At 36.2% G+C, this 19,959-nt stretch overlaps 1 protein-coding gene across 2 annotated transcripts in view; it reads right to left on the bottom strand.

Moving 5' to 3' along the window:
* The window catches only part of VIRMA (vir like m6A methyltransferase associated), a 58,236-nt gene that overhangs the window by 19,891 nt on the left and 18,386 nt on the right, over positions 1-19,959 (bottom strand). For both annotated transcript variants that reach the window (XM_086695338.1, XM_025922841.2), the window contains exons 6-15: positions 19,440-19,562; positions 18,608-18,880; positions 13,729-14,869; positions 10,321-10,812; positions 9,126-9,280; positions 6,800-6,882; positions 4,484-4,577; positions 3,802-4,346; positions 3,042-3,277; positions 2,303-2,555 (exon numbers count right to left, since the gene is read on the bottom strand). In XM_086695338.1, the coding sequence (XP_086551464.1) occupies positions 2,303-2,555; positions 3,042-3,277; positions 3,802-4,346; positions 4,484-4,577; positions 6,800-6,882; positions 9,126-9,280; positions 10,321-10,812; positions 13,729-14,869; positions 18,608-18,880; positions 19,440-19,562 (3,395 nt within the window). The remainder of the gene's footprint in view (positions 1-2,302; positions 2,556-3,041; positions 3,278-3,801; positions 4,347-4,483; positions 4,578-6,799; positions 6,883-9,125; positions 9,281-10,320; positions 10,813-13,728; positions 14,870-18,607; positions 18,881-19,439; positions 19,563-19,959) is intronic.

Here is a 19,959-nt window from a genome sequence, read left to right as displayed (position 1 = left end):
CAACTAATACTTAGTAATTATCTCATCAAAACATTGTCACCTTCCTACACCAAATATAAATTCAAACACATTAAGAACAATGGCGTCATTTTGCTCTCTATAAAAGGTAATTCAAGGATATACACTTAAAGAAACAAAGACAAATATTTTACTTTACAATATTTTTACTTTAAAAGAATATCTCTTTTTAAGCTTACACTTATTTATTTGTTTGATTGTTTGTCTGGCTCTATGCCCAACGTGGGGCTTGAACTCATGATCCCAAGATCAAGATTTGCATACTCTACTGAATGAGCCAGCCAGGTGCTCCTACACATTTTTCCTTCTGTACTGCACTGAGTGTAGTTTCTATCTTCAAGTGGTTACATTCTTTTGGTACTAAAAGATTTTAAATCATGTGTTATTGATTCATTTGAATATCTTTTTAATTTATAAAGAAATCATTCAATGAAATAAATTTTTTATATGTTTATTTAGAGGGGCGCCTGGGTGGCGCAGTCGGTTAAGCGTCCAACTTCAGCCAGGTCACGATCTCGCGGTCCGTGAGTTCGAGCCCCGCGTCGGGCTCTGGGCTGATGGCTCAGAGCCTGGAGCCTGTTTCCGATTCTGTGTCTCCCTCTCTCTCTGCCCCTCCCCCGTTCATGCTCTGTCTCTGTCCCAAAAATAAATAAATGTTAAAAAAAAAAAATGTTTATTTAGTTTGAGAGAGAGAGAGAATGCATGTGCGGGAGAGGGGCAGAGACAGAGAGAAGGATAGAGAATCCCAAGCAGGCTCTGACTGAGCCACCTAGGTGCCCCCAGTGGAATAAATTTTAATGAACATATTGGAATTTAAAACATCACAAAAAGAAATGGATAGAGCAAATAAACATTTAAGCACTGTCTTTCAACTAAATATTTTATTTTCCTCTAGATTTTATATACTTTTAAAATTCAAGTTTTTCAGCACTAAGCAAGTTTAACCAACAATAACTAAAAACTCTCACCACTCTTTTTATAGAAGTAAATAAAGTAGATCTTACAGAAACATTTTTAGGGATGTCTCATTGCCTTTAATCACTTCAACATACTGTAAACTAGTATTCAACATGGGTTACAACCAAAAAACAAAGTTTGAATCAGAAGGCAAATATAGTAAGATGAGGCCAAGAATGAGGTTTATGTGATCAGGGCAGCTATGGTGCTATGGTGTCATTCAGATTAGTCATAAAACCTGACCTGGGTTATATAACAAACACCAGTCAAATGGACACTTTAGGGTATAAGGACTTAAAATATCCTCTCTGCCAGGTTCAAAACTATATTCTACCAGGTCCTCTTTTTGTGAAAACAAGTCACACCAAAAATGCTCCTTCTTAGGTGTTAAATGTAACCAAACTGGATTTTTGTCAGCTGAATAAAGATAATCTTCCAACATGGGATCCTATTAAAAATATTCTGCCTGGGGGCACCTGGGTGGCTCAGCTGATTAAGAATCCAACTCTTGATTTTGGCTCAGGTCATAATCTCAGAGTTCGTGAGATCAAGATCCCCGTCAGACTGCACTAACAGTATAGAGCTTTGCTTGGGATTCTTTCTCTCCCTCTCTCTCTCTGCCCCTCACCCTGCTTGTGCACACGTGTGCACTGTCTCTCTAAGTAAGTAAATAAATATTAAAAAATATACATTCTGCCTGAAAAAAATCACATCTGATTAGACAGGAGCATTATGATAAGCTAAAGTACCATTAGGTATAGAAATCTTAAAAAATCTCAATCACAATAAGCTTTAAAAGTTAAAACAATTTTCATTAACTCATGGAATTATAAACTGGAAGTCAATAATATACAAAGGTAGAAATACTACTACTTTTGGTCAACATCTGTAAGGAGAGTAGTCGGAAACACACTAAAACTGTAGTAGCCTATGATACCTTCAAAAGTTGTCCTAACAAAAAAACACATGGTATTAATTCAACCAATCACAAAGCGATAAAATTCAACAATGAATCTGTGTATAAGTGGAATGAAAATGAACATGCTGGACATAACCAACCCCAATGAATATAGTGGCACATAAAGTAACTATCCAATGATGCGATCTCATAAAGAGCTCTTCAGAGAAACCTGTGAAGTACAAACCCAAAGAAAGCTATGAAGCACCAAACCATTTTATTATTGGTTCACTGGTCAAACAAGATCTCCCTGAACAACAGTAGGAATAATAAAACAGATGAGATCTCTGTGTTCACAGACAAGATTTATATCAAGGGAAGCTTTGGAACCATATACAAAAAATGAATTTATAAAATAACTATAAATACCTGATCACAGAGAGACTGCAAAATGGATGTGATATATTCAACACATTGTTGGCGAATAACACTGTCTCCAGGAGACCGCACCAAAGCTAACAGATCCTGGAATATCTCTGCATATCTTTCATCACCTTTAATAGTTCCATTAATTAGATGCAAAATAGCTAATTTACAAGCTTTGTGTGAAGCCAGAGCATCAAGAAGAGCAAGCAACCTGGTGGTTTGGCTAGTGTACTGTTTTTCTTTATCTTCTGAAGTGCTGAAATAAAATCAATACATTTAGTAAACAAAATTCTTAACTTTAAGGCATTATTTAACTAATATTTATTTTCCAACACATATCATCTTACACAAATCTTGTATAAAATATTTCAATCCTTGGATATGATGACTTCTCTGGAATTTTACAATTATTATAAAATTTTATAAATTCAGATTTCAATATGTATTTTTTTAAATCAGAGTACTTTATAGTTCACCTTTAAACACCCAAAATCAAGACCTTCAGGGTATCTTGCACGTGAAATAAAGTTTTCCAATTAAAAACAATCTACATATATTCATATACATACACAAATGTGTATGTATACCTGTGTATATGTGTACACACACATATATATATGTATACACACACACACACACACACACACATATATTATCTGAGCATTCTAAACCCTGGTTTCCACATTCTAAGTGAAAAAAAATGTATGTGTCAAAAATAATTTGAGGAAAAAATGTTTAATACCTTTGCAAGTCTTCTACAATCAAATCCAACACAGTTCTCATAATCAGAAGTGCAGTTGGTGAGGCAAGATCACACAATTGAACACAAATACGCCGTAACATATGTTGAATGGGCTGGCAGGTTGTGCCAGAGAAAGAGCGAACTATTTCTTGGAGCAACTTTGCTTGAACATGAAGGTGCATGCTCCACAATTTTCGGGTGTTGAGTGCCACTGATATATCATGTGGCTCAATAACCTGTTAAAAAAGTATATTGTGTGTGTACGTAGATTTTCTTTAATATTTATTTATAGTCACAAAAATTGTTCAGGAAGAACTGTTACGAAAAGAACACATGCTTAAAACATTTTTCTATTATACAATTAAACATTTGCTTGAATTCAATTCATCTAGAAAATCTTATTGTTCTCAGGTTAGCAGTCAGTAGAACAGAGTCCATTGGTGAACCAACCTAGTTAATGGCAAATTCTAACACATGATAAAGGGGAAAAAAAGGATTTAAAAATAACAAAAGTACAAGTATACATAACAGCATAATAAAATTCACATTAACAAAAATTTATTAAAATGTTGCCCCCCATATTTCTTTAATGACCAACTTGCTTCAGTTTTATCTCACCCTCATCCGGTTATTTTATGTCTTTTTTAGGGGAAGGGGATGAGGGTTGTGGGTTTGGTTTTTTTTTTTTAACAAAATCACTGGCTTTTTTTAAAGTGTTACTGCAGTCATTTATAAGATGCATGTTATATGGAAGTGATACCTGAGTTGTTTGCATGGGCAATGGTAGAGGCAGCAGCTCTGAAAGTAGTATGAGTCCAGAAAAAAATCCTTCAGGAACCTTCAAGATTGAAGAAAGAACTTCTTTTAACATTAAAGACCAAGTATTATTGGCCAGTGTCTCTTCTGAGATTGTGAGTTTTTCATTAACTCCTTGTGTAAAAGTCAGTAAGATATCAATGATATCATTTTGAATTTTCTGTTCATCACTATCCAAACGACCTGAGAGAGGGATAGAGCACAGGAGCATGTGTAAAGTCACAAGTGCTGAAGGAACACGCATGTCCTTAAACTCAAAGGATCCACCTCTCAGGAGTTCCGTTAACATAGTTTTAAGAAGAGTGAGTGTGCAGCGAGCCATTGAAATAGTAGTAACTCTGTGAAGGGTAGTCCCCATGTTGACATGGAGCCTCCAGGGCTGAGTCAGAATACTGTTCAATTTTTGTAGAACCCGAATAAAGGTGTCCATTCCTTCAGCAGAAAAAAGCTGAATAACGGCAAGATTCCATTTCAGGTCTTTCTGTTGACCTTTATATAGGATAAGGGGAAAAAAAACTAATTACTTATATGTTAATAATCAGTTAAGATCTTTTAATATTTTATTTAATAAATGACATTTATACTAGGCCTTAAGAATAGTTTTTAATGTATAATAGCCATATTACCTTCAACAGGAGGTGGTGGACACGCGACATTACAGAGAACACGCAAGGCAGTGGTAAGGCCAACTCCTTCTGGGGTCATCAAATTATCGATATTCTTTAAAAATAAAAATGAACAGAAAGTTTAATTCTTGGTGCTTTGATACAAATCGAGAAAAAATTCCCAAGAAGGCATTAGTTAAAAATACATTTCATAGTAAGTACTTACACTTTAAGTATCTTAATTAAATGTAAAACAAGAATAATGCTTATGAAGTTTATAAAGGTTATTTTATAAAATGAATAATTAGGGGCGCCTGGGTGGCGCAGTCGGTTAAGCGTCCGACTTCAACCAGGTCACGATCTCGCGGTCTGTGAGTTCGAGCCCCGCGTCAGGCCCTGGGCTGATGGCTCAGAGCCTCGAGCCTGTTTCCGATTCTGTGTCTCCCTCTCTCTCTGCCCCTCCCCCATTCATGCTCTGTCTCTCTCTGTCCCAAAAATAAATAAACGTTGAAAAAAAAAAATAAAATGAATAATTACAAAGTGCAAGTAGATTAAAAACAAAGGTAACATACAAAACTGAATGAGACTCCTTGTATTAAGAATTTAAAATAGTTCTTTATCATATACTCTTTCTAAATACCCTCCCTCCCAAAAATGAAGCAATAACTGATTTTACAGAGCCTTGTGGGCACTAAACCTCTTTTAAAACTGAGGAAGCAACAAGGAAAGTTTTAGCACTATATAACATACACTTAAATATAGATACCTAGTTGTGATGGTCAGTTAGGACATGGTTAAAGGAAAAAGAAATACAGTTGCCTATGTCCTTAGCACCTGCCCATGCCATGTTTCCTGACAATAGTTATGTCTGTTTTTGTAGTTTCTACAGAGAAGCACAGATGGTTTGAAAATCCTCAGAAAAAATAACATTTAAAAATGTTACTCTTTCAGCTTCTAAACCTCAGAGGAGGAACTTAAAAATTAGAAAATTCCTTTCCCTTATACATTTTTCACCTTACATCTTTTCCTCTGATTTCTTCCTTGCTGCCTTTCCATGATAATTCCACAAACTACATAAGGCAGCATCGAGCCACCAAGGGAAGTTTCAGTCTCAGATGAACTGCTTTTGGTATATCTTGGAATAAGAGTCATTCATTATTAAGTATAATTAACGAATAAGGATTTACAGAAAAGTCAAAATTCCTTTAATTATAGCACGTAATTTAAATTTCTAGAACTAAATTTCTTACTGGTTAAAATCTTGTACTCAAGTATCTGATGTTTACTGGATGTTTCCTTATATATTTTCCTGACCACACACAAGTACCCCGAATACATGACAACTTAAATTTACAGACCAAAAATGATATTTCTGCCAAATAAAAGACTGAATATAATGAGAAGCTCTAGACGTCATACAAAGCATAGAGTGAGGAACACAGAAGAATATGATGGCACCAAAGGAGATTAAAGTACTCTTAGGAAAGATGGAGTAAAAGGAGAAGATAAGGGAGACAAGTCAGTAAAGAAAAATCTAAAGCAGAGAAACCCAGATTAGAAAGATATACATGTATGTTATTTTAATAACACATTTCAACTCCAAGACCAAGATGTTTTACACACACACATACACAAAAATACACACAGTTTACCTGTTAAATGAAAGAGGAGAATAATTCAAGGTTCATTCTTTTAGCTTAAACTTTTTATGCATCTATGACCACCTTTGTTACACTGACTTCCTATGTTACACTAACTTCTAAAACTGACAATACAACAATCTTAGTGAATTTTTAATTACTAATTACTTGAATTGTATGAATTTTTCAAATGTACTATTATGAGTTTTATGATTTTCAACTTTCATGAATATTTTATTTATAGACGTGACCATCCCAAATTAACAAATTTATAACTAGTCCCCATTGTGATTATCTGGAATTGACTCTTGTCAATTTTTGCCTAAAAATTTTGAAGGAAGTTCTTTTTTCACTAAAGTTTAACTTAAACAATTATATGTTAAATTACTTAACTTTAAAACACTGTTGTAAATGTCATCAAAATGGCAGTGATATTACTCCAATTTGAGAAAAAAATATGAAAGAATCTGGTAGTGGAAAGCAGTACAGTACACAGGGTTGTCTGCATGTGTATTCCCATATACACACCGTCACATACCCATCTACATATATGTACGAATCTGCACCCATAAAGTCTAGTAAATCAATCAAGTATACTTAACAATTACTGCATTATCTACATAAATGATTTAAAGTAACACTACTATACACTACCATACAGTTCCATAAAATCAAGGTACTTTTAGGTTTTACTTACCTGTTTAACGTATTCAATTAGGTTTGGGATGCAGTTAATTTCAAATCTAAGGTTTTTCAGAGGTTCAAGCCACTTGCCAAGTTCTTAAAAACAAAGAGGTCATTTATAACATAATATTTTAAAATAAAAGCCTTTATAACAAAGGAAGTAAAGGTATTCTTTTCCAAAGAACATTGTCAGATTCATACTGATTTCAATAATCTAAACTTCATACAGGAATGAGCTTATGTCTAATTTTTTTTAAAAAGTTTTAACATGAAATGTAAATGGACTACTATACTGGTTTAGAAGTAAGAAGTGACCATTCTTAGTTACTTGGTTTCTGAAAACTTAAGTGTTTACATGCTTAAACAAGACCATCAACTTACAACATTAAAAAGATTTATAAAAGACTTTTTATAAACTAACATAATAAAATAGTGTTTATTCACTTAATGCTACTGCTGCCTCCCACACCCTCCAAAAAGCATGAACAAAATATATTAATTTCTAACAGGATCAACCCTGTTGGGGGAGTGGTAGACATTTGCTGAGTGTCTTTTCTCTTAACCTGAATTTTAAATTTTATCAATTTCCTTATTTGTCTTTATAAAATTAAAAATAATCACTATCATCCCAAAATAATAACACACTTTGCTTATAGACAATTATAAGTGAAATATACCATCTACCACAAATGAATTTAAAACTCTTCTAGAAAAAAATGAACAAACAAAAAAAGAAAAAACAGATCCATAAATATAGAGAAGAAACTGGTGGGTTGCCAGAGAGGATGGGGGTGGAAGGATGAGCAAAATGAGTGAAGTGGAGTGGGAGGTAAAGGCTTCCAGTTATGGTATGAATAAATCACAGGGATGAAATATACAGTGTAGGAAATATAGTCAGTGGTATTATAATAGCACTGTATGGTAACAGATGATAGATACACTTGCAGTGAGCATAACCTTATAGAGTTGTGGAATCACTATGTTGTACAATTGAAACTAATGTAACATTGTGTGTCAATTATACTTAAAAAAACTGAGTGGAATAATGTAGAAAAAAACCCTCTCCTAGAAGCTGCGCTATAATACCTATACTTTATCACCAAAAATGTTTTAAGAAAAGCATTCTAATGTAAAAAGTGATATGCCAGTTCCAGACACTTTGTAGGAAAAACTAAAGGAAACTGAAAATAGTCATGTCTCTCCTTGGTTCTACACACTCCTCCATGAGGATTACAACCATGCACATGAGTATTTTTCCTCTGTGTTTTTAAATTAACTCTTTCATATATACAGAATATATTGTCCCAATGAAAAATATAAGGAATAATAAAACATATATGTGTACCCATCACCCAGAATAAGTAGTAAAGCATTAATAATACCTTTGAAGATGTTGTGTGACCTCCTTTTATATAGGCACACTACAGGGAAAAAACCTATTTCCTAGATGGGAAGCTGAATTTACTACCCAACTTTTACTGGTAGTACCACACATAAAATTTAAGATTAAAAAGAAAAAAGGCCACATGCTATTTATAGTATTTACTCAATGTTTTCAAATTTTCTATTTGGTAAGGTCAGAAAGCCAAAAATCAAAGCAAAATAATAAAAAACTGTGATTAAATACCTTCGATTTTTCAGGACTGCCCATATAAGCTTTGCCATAAACTTCATTCAACATACATTTAAATATTGTAGAAAATAATGCTCGGGGTGCCTGGGTGGCTCAGTCAGTTAAGCATCTGACTCTTGATTTTGGCTCAGGTCATGATCTCGCTGTTTGCGTGTTTGAACCCTGCACTGGGCTCTGCACTGACAGTGCGGAGCCTGCTTGGGATTCTTTCTCTGCCCCACCCCTGCTCATGTTCTCTGTCTCTCAAAATAAATAAATAAACTTTAAAAAAATTATTAAAAAAAGAAAAGAATGTTCATATTCACTATCTTTCACTGTTAAAGATAGCACAATGTGTTAATGACAAATAGATTTCTAAGTTGTACTTAGAACAGTGTTATACTTAGAAATATATATAGAAAAACACACACATATGCAAACTATACACAAAACTCAACTTTTGAATTCACCTTTAAGCTACTTCTTCCATTTTGATTAGTAACTTCAACCAACCACCAATTACCATGATTTTCCAGGAAAAGGTACTTGCAACAACTTCCTAAAAATTTTTTTAAGAACACCATATAAAACACTTTCATATAGGGTACCCTGAGGCAATAACAGAGTATTACTATATTATCAAAACATGATAAAGTACTAATTACAGATATTCAAAGACTTTTCCCTTCACATATCATAAATGCTTAAACAACTTCAAGTACCATACCTTGTAATTTAGCATTATTTTCATCTGCTTTACAAAGCTTCAAGAGAGATGCTGCATGCTGTTCTAGCATTTGGACATCACTGGAAGACTGAACCACCACCAAAATAAGTATGCATGCATAATTATAAGCTACTGACTTCTTAGACTTGGAATCACTGAAACAAAATAAGGTTTTAAAGTTTTTGGTATGAAAACAATTCTTCCAGGAACAATTTTAAACATTTTTTTTTCTATTTGGTTTTAAAGAGACCAGGGAATTTTACAATGAAACATGACTAACTTCCTGAAGACATGAAATCAGATTTTAACATTCACCTCCAATTCACCTGAAAGCACTACTTAAAAGTATATAAACAAAGAACACGTATCACAATAGAAAGTGAAATTCTATTAAGAAATAAGATTGGAAGAACAATGAAATATTAACAATAAAAGATCCAGAAGTCTACTTCAATGGTCTCCTTTAAAATGTTTGTCCACTCCAGATAAGTAGGAACAAGTGTGATGAATCAATCTACTGCCATCATCACTCAGTCTTCTACTGTAAAACTGTTGAGGTAGAGCTAGGCATGGAAGCCAATGGTGTTTGCCTTTCAAACCCCCCCCCCACACACACACACACAAAAGACCTATCACTCAAGGAGTCATAGCAAGACCCTGTTGTGAGGCCAGCTACCTGGATGTCACTGCTCTGTATGACATGAGCCAGGAAGAGCATGTTTACCTCCTCAGACACTAAAATCCTCTGCCCTCCAGGGCAGCTCTTGAAAACTAGTATCATTCTAAAATCCCCCACATCCATTTAGTCAAAGTACTTCTGAAACCAGAGCACCACAGTGTAAAGGTGAGGGAAAATTCAAGACAGCAAGATAGTCCTCATTACTCTGCAAGTATATATTTTGGTGCCTTAGGATTACTCTACACACAAATTAGCAAGGGTACTACAGTTGCAATCTTGTCAACACCAAGGGGAAACTGGAAGAAGCTGCAAAAAGATCCATTTCGTTGCTTTATAGCACATCTTATATTTTAGAGATTTCTGTCATACTAATCCTTAATTAACAAATTATGTATTATGTCAAAAAATAATTACAGTTTTTACTTTCAAATGCAACACCTACTTTTAAGAAACTAGCCCTTTACTGACACAGTTTTCCCGAATAATAAAAAATTTAACAAGTAAAAAGAAAATTACCCTAAGGCTTCTTTGGAATAGTACTCCATTAGAGTAATAAGACTTTGGAGATTTTTCTCAAGACTGAAAACATGACCAACAGCTGATCTTCCCACAGGGTTAAAAGTAATCAAATAAAGATTGTGAAGGGTTCCCAAGAGATCTGAATGGTCAGTTTCTTCACTGGCTGTGCAACGCTGAAAATGGCTGAAGAGCTCTGTAATACACTGCAATGTCTGTGTTGAGTCCTGTAGCCACAAGGCAAACGCATCATCAATGACACCATCAGACTGAAGACCCTCCTCTTCATCTTGATCATAAAGGTGACACAGAGCTCGGATCAACAAATTTGTTGCTTCATATTCCGACATAAAAAAAAGAAGACCCTTTTGTGACTGTGCAAGAAACTTTAAAACATCTTTTGTGGCTTGCAGCACACCAGGGTGGGCACTTGTTACCGGAATTGACAGAAGCAAGGTAACTAACTCCAAGAAGTGATGACTATGAAGATACCTGTAGAAAAATTAATTGATACGTGTGAAGTCAGTGCAAAACATTCTTCATTTACTCAATATTCGTTAGATAGGAGAGAGGTAAAAAAGTTAATGGCCACAATCTTTACCCTCAGCAATATACTACTTTAAGAACATAACGCAAGCAGCAAGTCTTCTCTCCACTGGGTCAAATAAAAGTGAAATTGCGTGTGGCTTTTTTCTAGCTAACATTCAATGGACGTTCAACAAATAACTGTGGACAAGTTTTCTCTTTCCAGAATCAACCTTGACTTTAAATTCTAGATCTTCTTTCCAGGCCACTTATCAAATATTTCTTTTTCACCATGGTCTTCCTCTACTCATGGTATATACCAGTGTATCTGAATTAAGTGTATCTAGGAAAAATATAGTACATGTACTACAAAAAATATGTAGTTTATTCAGATTTACTATAGGTAGTATATCTGAATTAGTACTTTCTACTAGAGTAAATAAATTAAAATTATCAATGTTTAGTATTTGAATAGTTAATACTATCATATAGCGCTTTTATCAAATCTAAGAACCATTTTTTAGCATACATACTTTTAGTAGAAAAAAGCATGAACTTACTCAACACCCCAAAATAGACACAAATGCTACTGCGTTGTCCTAAAAATACTGTGCTCCATGTATTTATCCATTTCCCTCCCTCCAACCCCTGGCAATCGCTGATCTGTTTACTGTCTCCACATAGTTTTGCCTTTTTCAGAATGTCATGTATTTGGAATCATACAATATACAACTGCTTCCTCATATTACTCCTTTAACGCAGGCTTCTACTTCAGGATATCAAACACCCCCCAGTAACTTCTAGACTACAAAAGCAAACAATCCTCAAGAAGATAAAATCCCAGAACCACTATACTCTAAGAGCATCTTTTAACTACTCTGTGGAGTGTTCAGAAACCGTTAATACTGCAGGCCTCAGACTGCTTACTCTTAGAAACGCCTTCTTTGAGGCTGGTCCTCGGCTGGCATCTGGGAACCCGGATTTGAGGAGGGGGAGGGTTGCATCCCCCAATTGGTAAGAATGCCCACTTTGCCTAAAATGTTTACGCAAACAACATGGTTTACAGGGAACACCTGCTTTCTTTCTGGAAGGAAAGCATTACTTCAAACTAATCTCTCCAAAATGCAATTATTTCTCCTTTCAAAATTCATTGCCCCTCCTAATTTACCAGGTTCTATCAATAAAATCCCAGTTCTAGTAGGTACCCTAGCTAGAAACCTCAAAACACCTTTGGCTCCTTCTCACTTTCTCTTAGCTATTAGGTCCAGTCACCAAGTCCTAGTAACTGCTCTTTCAAAACCCTCTCGCTATTAGCACAATATTTGTCTTTCCATTCCCTGTAAGTGCTACTATATTTGGTAACTACTTAAAGTACAATCTAGACTGGCTCATCTACTTCCTTAACTCCAATTTCTTTTCCATTGCAATATATCTTAACAACATAAGATCTTAGAATGCTATTTTGATCAGATCTACTACTCTGAAATAGTGAAGAGCTTCCCACATTCTAAAAAAAATCCAAATTCCTTAGCACAGCATTCAAGGCCCTATATTTCAAGTCTGATATCTAAATGTACCTTCTCCAGTTACAGAGGAGAAAACAATACTTAATAAGCCTTTAATTATTGGTTTCCCCTCAGTAACTAAGAGCATCACTCCCTTCCTTAAAGTCACTACCCTCAGGTATCCTCAGTGCATGACTTCACCTCCTATCTTATTAAAAATAAAGAGGTCAGTGTGAAGTGTCTTTGCTCTTTTACTGTCTCCATGTTATAAATGTATCTATATTTATACACATAAGATTTCCTTTCTCCTGTTCAAAGCCAAACCTCTACACTTGTACTCTTGACCTCATCTCTTACCAGACCTTGCTCTAGCATTATCATCTTTTATTACCGTAAGAACTCAAACTAAGGCAAGATCTAATAGTTTCTGCGAAAAACAGGAATGGGTATGTACAGATTTTAGAATGGTTAAGATCTCATTTTCTGTTAATGCGGTATGCCCTAAATCAAATGAAAAATTAATCACCGAAATAAGGAATAACAATTAAAATGCCATTTTCTCATTAGCTACAAAATTATTTACAAGCAAAACGCCAAAAAATAAATTATCAAAAATTAAAACAAAATTTAAAAATCTACTGTGGGTGCTGATCCTAATAATGTCAAACTCTATCAACAAAAAGAGTTAGATAGGGGCACCTGGCTGGTTCAATCTGTGAGCATTTAACCAGGTCTGTAAAATTAAGTTAGTAAAATGTAACTTTAATTTGCAACATATTAAAATGATAAAGTACAAAGAGGTTCACACAGAAAAGTTCTCTCCTTCCTGGGCCATCTTCTTGTACCACCTTCCCAGAAGCAACTCTACAGTTTCTCATTTATTCTTGCTCATAGACATGCTTATGTAAGTACTGTTGTTAACCATCACTATCTTTAACTTAAATTACTATTACTAGTTTAAGTACTAATAAAATGCAGCTCTCCCACAGTAGCATACTTCTCAGTTTCACCACTCTTTTGAAATAGAGTATTCTTGGGGCGCCTGGGTGGCGCAGTCGGTTAAGCGTCCGACTTCAGCCAGGTCACGATCTCGCGGTCCGTGAGTTCGAGCCCCGCGTCAGGCTCTGGGCTGATGGCTCAGAGCCTGAAGCCTGTTTCCGATTCTGTGTCTCCCTCTCTCTCTGCCCCTCCCCGTTCATGCTCTGTCTCTCTCTGTCCCAAAAATAAATAAACGTTGGAAAAAAAAAAAAAAAAGAAATAGAGTATTCTTACACAGATATGCACTGCCTACAGACAGATTTGAAAAACCAAAATCAATCACACAAAATTGCCTGTAGTGATTTGTGAAACGTATTTTCCCCGACTGAAAATGTCTTACCTAAAGAGAACAGGGTATGGGTCATCCCTTTCTGGAGGTCCAGTAATACGTGCCATCGTTGGGAAAGACTTAACAGGAGGCTGGATCATTGTATGAGGTGCAGTTTCCATTAAATGGAAAACTTCTTCCAGGAGGTTAATAAGCTTTTCTATTTCCCCTTCACTTATATTTGAGGATTCCAAAAGATCCATATCCATTGAAGCCTCTACCTCATTTTCATATTCTGGGTTTGTTCTCTCAAGTCCTGCATCTGTGTCATGATCAGGTTCACCGTGGTTAGGAACAGATGAAGTCTTCTCTGCTAAATGGTCACCAAGTCTTTTAATCTCTGACAAGATTTCATAGAAATGGCACTTCTGAAGAATAGCAGAACCAGCAGTGACAACTCTCACAGTCTGATCTAAAAGTATGAGCTCCAAAAGTTTTTGATAGCCACTTTTTTCATTCTGCCTACCTCTTAAAAAAGCTTCCATTCCTTCTGTCATACTAATGACACTGTCCAAAGCTTTAAAAGCATTTAACTTAAGAGAAGATGAGACATGATCAGCAAACAGGAGCTCAAATAATCCATTGATTACTCCTGCTTGTAGCAGTCCCATGACTCCTTGAGCCCCACATTCTGCTAGTGAGGACACTAATTTGGTCCCAGCTTTGAGTTGTCGGACATTTAAGGCAATGGGTTGGCGAAGAGCTACTTGTAAATTTAAAGCTTGCATGGTCCAGTCTACCAACTGGTCAAGAGAGTCTTGTTTTGTGTTTTTCAACTGCAAATAACTTAATCCTTTTATTATTAAACTTGGAATTTCTTCTAAAGCTGTTACCCACTTTGCACCTCTATCTTCCCGATACAAATCTAACAGTTCAGTTAACTTCACTGAGGCTTCTACTGCCCCTGAATTTTCTTTATCTGGACCTTGATCCTTCATCCTACTGATTTCAATTTCAAAAGTAGTCTTGTATGGACAGCTGAAGTATAAGAGTGGTACAAGTTCCCTATCATATGGATCATATGTCATAGGAGGAACTGAAGCTAAGTCTTCAGCAGTGTATTCAACATCAAAGTTTGGATACTTAAATGTTTCACGTTCCAAGTCAGCAATTCCATCTTCATCACTGGAAATTTGTTCATAACCATCATCCCCTGAAAATCAGTTTGAATATTTAAATATTACTGTTGTTTAATGCAAAAAAATCTAGTTAATCAAAAAAATAATTTAGTACTATGGCAAAAAATTAGAATGATTTCTTCAATAAAATTAACTTCTGCTCCAACATCTTATCAACAATTACCAACATTTTATAATTTCTAATAGAATAATTAATAAGAAACTTCATAAGCAAAGTCTTCTATGTGTTCAACTTTACAACTGACTCTTCTATGGATATCTTCTCTTCACAGAAATAAAATTAGAAATGTCTTGGGATGCCTGGGTGGCTCAGTGGGTTAAGCGACAGACTCTTGGTTTTGGTTCAGGTCGTATCTCACAGTTCATGAGTTCAAGCCCCACGCTGGGTTCCGCACTGACAAGTGCAGAGTCTGCTTGGGATTTTTGCTCTCTCCCTCTCTCTGCCCTTCTCCACCTTATGCATGAATTCGTGCTTGCTCTCTCTCTCTCTCTCTCTCTCAAATAAATAAATTTTTTAAAATGTCTTAAAGGAATAAAAAACACCTCTCTCAAGAAGGAAGAGGTTAACCTTGCCCTCTTTCAAAAAAAAAATTTTTTTTAATGTTTTTATTTATTTTTGAAGGAGAGAGAGAGACAGAGCATGAGCGGGAGAGGAGCAGAGAAAGAGAGAGGGAGACACAGAATTTGAAGCAAGCTCTAGGCTTTAAGCTGTCAGCACAGAGCCCGACGTGGGGCTCGAACTCACAAACTGTGAGATCATGACCTGAGCCGAAGCCGGATGCTCAACCAACTAAGCCACCCAGGCGCCCCAACCTTGCCCTCTTAAGAGTATTTTTAAGATGGGGGAAAAACTGACAGGCAAAGATTATTAAATTTAACTGTAACACCATAATCACAAAGCTAAACCAAATTTTTCAGTGAAAGCATTTTAAGTTCTTTTTTAACATTAATTTCATATTCCCCAATTTTTTTTAATTTAGATTTTAGTTAACATACAGTGCAATATTGGTTTCAGGAGAATTCAGTGATTCATACACTATCCAGTGCTCATCACAACAAGTGCCCTCCTTAGTACCCCCAACACCCACCTGGCCCATCTCCCACTCACCTCCCTCTGTCAACCCACGCTTTGTTCTCTTATCATTAAGAGTCTCTTATGCAAGGTGCCTGGGTGGCTCAGTTGGTTGAACAACCGACTTCAGCTCATGTCATGATGTCACAGTTCGTGGGTTCAAGCCCCCTATCAGGCTCACAGCTGACAGTACAGAGCCCATTTCAGATCCCCTCTCTCTGCCCCTCCCCCACCCATGTGTGTGCACGCATGCACTTTCTCTCTCAAAAATAAACTTAAAAAAAGAAAAAAGAGTCTCTTATGGTTTGTTTCCCTCTTTTCTTTCTCTTTTTTCCTCCCCTTCCCATTTATTCATCTGTTTTGTTTCTTAAATTCTACATATGAGTGAAATCATAAGGTATTTGTCTTTCTCTGATTGACTTATTTCGCTTAGCATGATACATTCTAGCTCCATCCATGTCGTTGTAAATGGCAAGATTTCAGTTTTTTTGTTTGTTTATTTTTGAGAAAGAGACAGAGCACGGGCAAATGAGGGGCAGAGAGAGGGAGACACAGAATCTGAAGTAGGCTCCAGGCTCTGAGCCGTCAACACAGATCCCAACTCGGGGCTCCAAATCAAGAACCACGAGATCATGACCTGAGCCAAAGCGGGACGCTCAACACACTGAGCCACCCAGGCGCCCCAAGATTTCATTCCTTTTGATGGTTGAGTATCATATTCCTGAATTTTTATTTCTCTTCATTTACCTGCCACACAGACCTGTATTTTTTAAATTTTTCAAAAAAGTTATTTATTTATTCTTGACAGAGAGAGACAGAGAGAGCACATGCACGTGTGTGCAGGGGAGGGGCAGAGAGAGAGAGAGAGAGAGAGAGAGAGAGAGAGAGAGAATCCCAAGCAAGCTCTGCACTGTCAGCACAGAGCCAGACTAAGCCAACCAGGCACCCCTCCTAGGTCTGTATTTTATTTTTAAAGAAAATTTATTCACTTAAAATGCTCAGTTGGACCAAAACAAAGCTTTCTTATCATTATACATGTGCAACTTTTTCCTGTATTTCAAATAAAACAAGGTTAGAGACAAAACTTGGTTTTACTTTTTAACACTGCTATTGCCTGGTTGTGGGAAAACTGAAATAATTGCCTACGTAAGAAAAGGAAATGTTTCTAGAGTATTCTTCCAGCATCAGCCATCTGTAGACATCCTTTTGTTCAAAACAAATTTGCTTTAGCCATACATACTCATCATTATTTGAAAAGATAAGGGCCTACAGAGGCCCGACTCTGGGATAAGCCAGATATCTTCTATTAAAAACCAAAATAACCAGCCTCTTTCTCTCACCTTCTCTACACAAATGATTAAGAAAATAGCCTGCCTGAAATCTAACTACTATTTGCCAAATACAATAAACATAAAAAATATTATTTGCTAATCTGGGAATGGGGGAAGATACAAAAGTATCACTCAATAACCTAATTATTTGTATTCTGTAAAAGGGCACCTGTGATACCAAAATGACCCTCATTCTCATGGAGAATAATCCTCACCCTATTTTAGAAAAAAACAAGGCAGTTTATGTTATTTTACATAAATGCTTTAACATTACATGTCGTTTCTTAGACACCTTAAGAGTCAATTAGCTTGAGTCGCTCTCACTTTTTGCTTTCAAAGGAAAAATAAAGCCTAATGAAAGGACTATATCATGCTGTCATACATCCCTGTATAGTTGAGATTTTTTTCCCCCTGAATTTCTAAAAATGTAGCATTTGCTAAAGTATCTAGGTGGCAGGCATCTTTAGGAATTCCACCCAGCTTACACCATTCCTTTCTGAAAACAGCCCACCAAATCTCTACTCATGTATTTCCTACATGATCTTGCTTCCTGGCCAAAGCTGATGGTACCAAGGGACAAATGATATTGGAGCAAGCCAAACAATCTCCCAGAAAAATGCAAACAAGACTGAGCACAGGTAGTGTAGGCTGGTTGGTTAAAAAGAGATTAAACCTGGGGTGCCTGGGCGGCTCAGTCAGTTAAGTGCCAACTCTTTTTTTCTTTTTTTTAGTGTTATTTTTGAGAGATAGAGAGACAGAACGTGAACAGGGAAGGGGCAGAGAGACAGGGAGACACAGAATCTGAAGCAGGCTCCAGGCTCTGAGCTGTCAGCGCAGAGCCCGACACGAGGCTCGAACTCACAAACCGTGAGATCGTGACCTGAGCCAAAGTCGGACACTTTACCGACTGAGCCACCCAGGTGCCCCAAGCACCTGACTCTTGATTTCAGCACAGTTCTGGGTTTGAACCCTGTGTCAGGCTCTGCACTAGCAGTATAGAGCCTGCTTGGGATTCTCTCTCTCCCCTCTCTCTCTGCCCCTCCCCTGCTCTCTCTCTCTCTCTCTCTCTCTCTCTCAAAATAAATAAACTTAAAAACAAAAAAAGGAGATTAAACCTGTGGGGTGAGCAGAGAAACAACAGTTGGCTGACAGAAAATAAAGCAGAAACATAAAGCAAACAAAAAATGGAAATCCCCGTTCTAGTCAAGTCTTGAGGTGCAGCTAGAGTCTATCCCTTGAGTTTCTTGAAAGTCATTTATCTTTGCTATGAATTCTCTTGGATTGCTGAGAGCTACAGCAAGTCAGTTCCTAGTACTTAAAACCAAAACGTCCTAACAAACATAACCTACCTTCACCTTCTTCATCCTCTTCACCTTCTTCCTCTTCATCTTCCTCTTCCTCCTCGGGGATACTGTCTACTGTATGGCGATCATCCTCATCCTCATCCTCTTCTTCCTCTACGTCCACATCATCTTCATCATCTTCTCCTTCTTCTTGCTGTTCCTCTTCTACTTCTCCTTCATCAGAATATTGCCCTTCTTGGGGAACAGAATTCCGATCAGGAGAAATGGGTTCAAAGTAATCTTCTCTGTGAGAAGCATCCTCTTCCTTATCACCAGATACTGAAAAATTGAGATTTAAGGCACAGATTATTTTAATGGTTTAAATAACATAAGGCAGCATACTGGATACTGCAACTAGTTAATGACATTTTGGATGATTTAGCTCATAAATACCCTTTAAAAAAAAAAGTGGTTAAACTACCCGCTTTTAAAAATATTAAGAGTATATTGCACAATTTTACACAGTAAGAATTAATAAAGTATACTATTTTATGTTCTAACACCGCAAACTAATCCTTTTCTTTATAGCTATTAAGTACACAGGTTGTTTACTTCTTCCAATACATACTGCTTATTTTTAACTGGTATTCTTCTGTATACACCACTACAGTAAATTATTTTCAAAGCAATGCCGGTACAGCTTCAAATGAATTAACTGATTTTTTTTTTTTTTTTTTATACAAGTTCATTTGCCAAAAGAAAACACAAGGAAATATCGCATAGGATAGTGTGAGGGGCATTTATCAAGATTTGATTAACGATATCTAATTTTTCCTTTAATCAAAAAGCACTATAACATTAATCAGGGGATGAAAACTAGCACTGATTTTGTTCACACCTGGCAAAGGTATGGGATCATCCTCATCATCATCAGGTGGAGGTGGTCCTGGAGGAGTTCTTGGTCCCCTAGGTTGTGGTCTTGGAGGGCTTCCATTAAACTGATCTTCTTTCTCCCCATCAGCTTTTTTATTAAAGACAGAAAAAGAACTTTCATATTAAAGTGAAATGAATGCATGACAAAAATGCTGTTATCAGCTGAGTCTTTCATCTTCAGAATTTATTGTTAAACTTTTCCTTCCTAACAGCTAACAAATTTTACAAATTAATTTATATTACAAACATTAGAATTTCTGACTTCCCACATACCAAAATATACTCTTGGGCATTATCCCAGAGAAATGAAGACTTATCTTCCTCAGGAAGATGTACACAAATGTTCATAACAGCTTTATTTGCAAAAGTCAAAAACTGGAAAACATCTAAGTGTCCTTCAATGACTGAGTAAATAAACTATGATATATCCATACTATGTAATACTACTGAGCAATAAAAAAGAATGAACTATTGATACACACAAC

The sequence above is a fragment of the Puma concolor genome, chromosome F2, assembly GCF_028749965.1.
Source record: "Puma concolor isolate L17-30 chromosome F2, mPumCon1.1.hap2, whole genome shotgun sequence".
Taxonomy (NCBI): Eukaryota; Metazoa; Chordata; class Mammalia; order Carnivora; family Felidae; genus Puma; species Puma concolor.
Note: the sequence above shows the minus strand (reverse complement) of the source record. Positions and strands in the feature narration are given on the sequence as shown.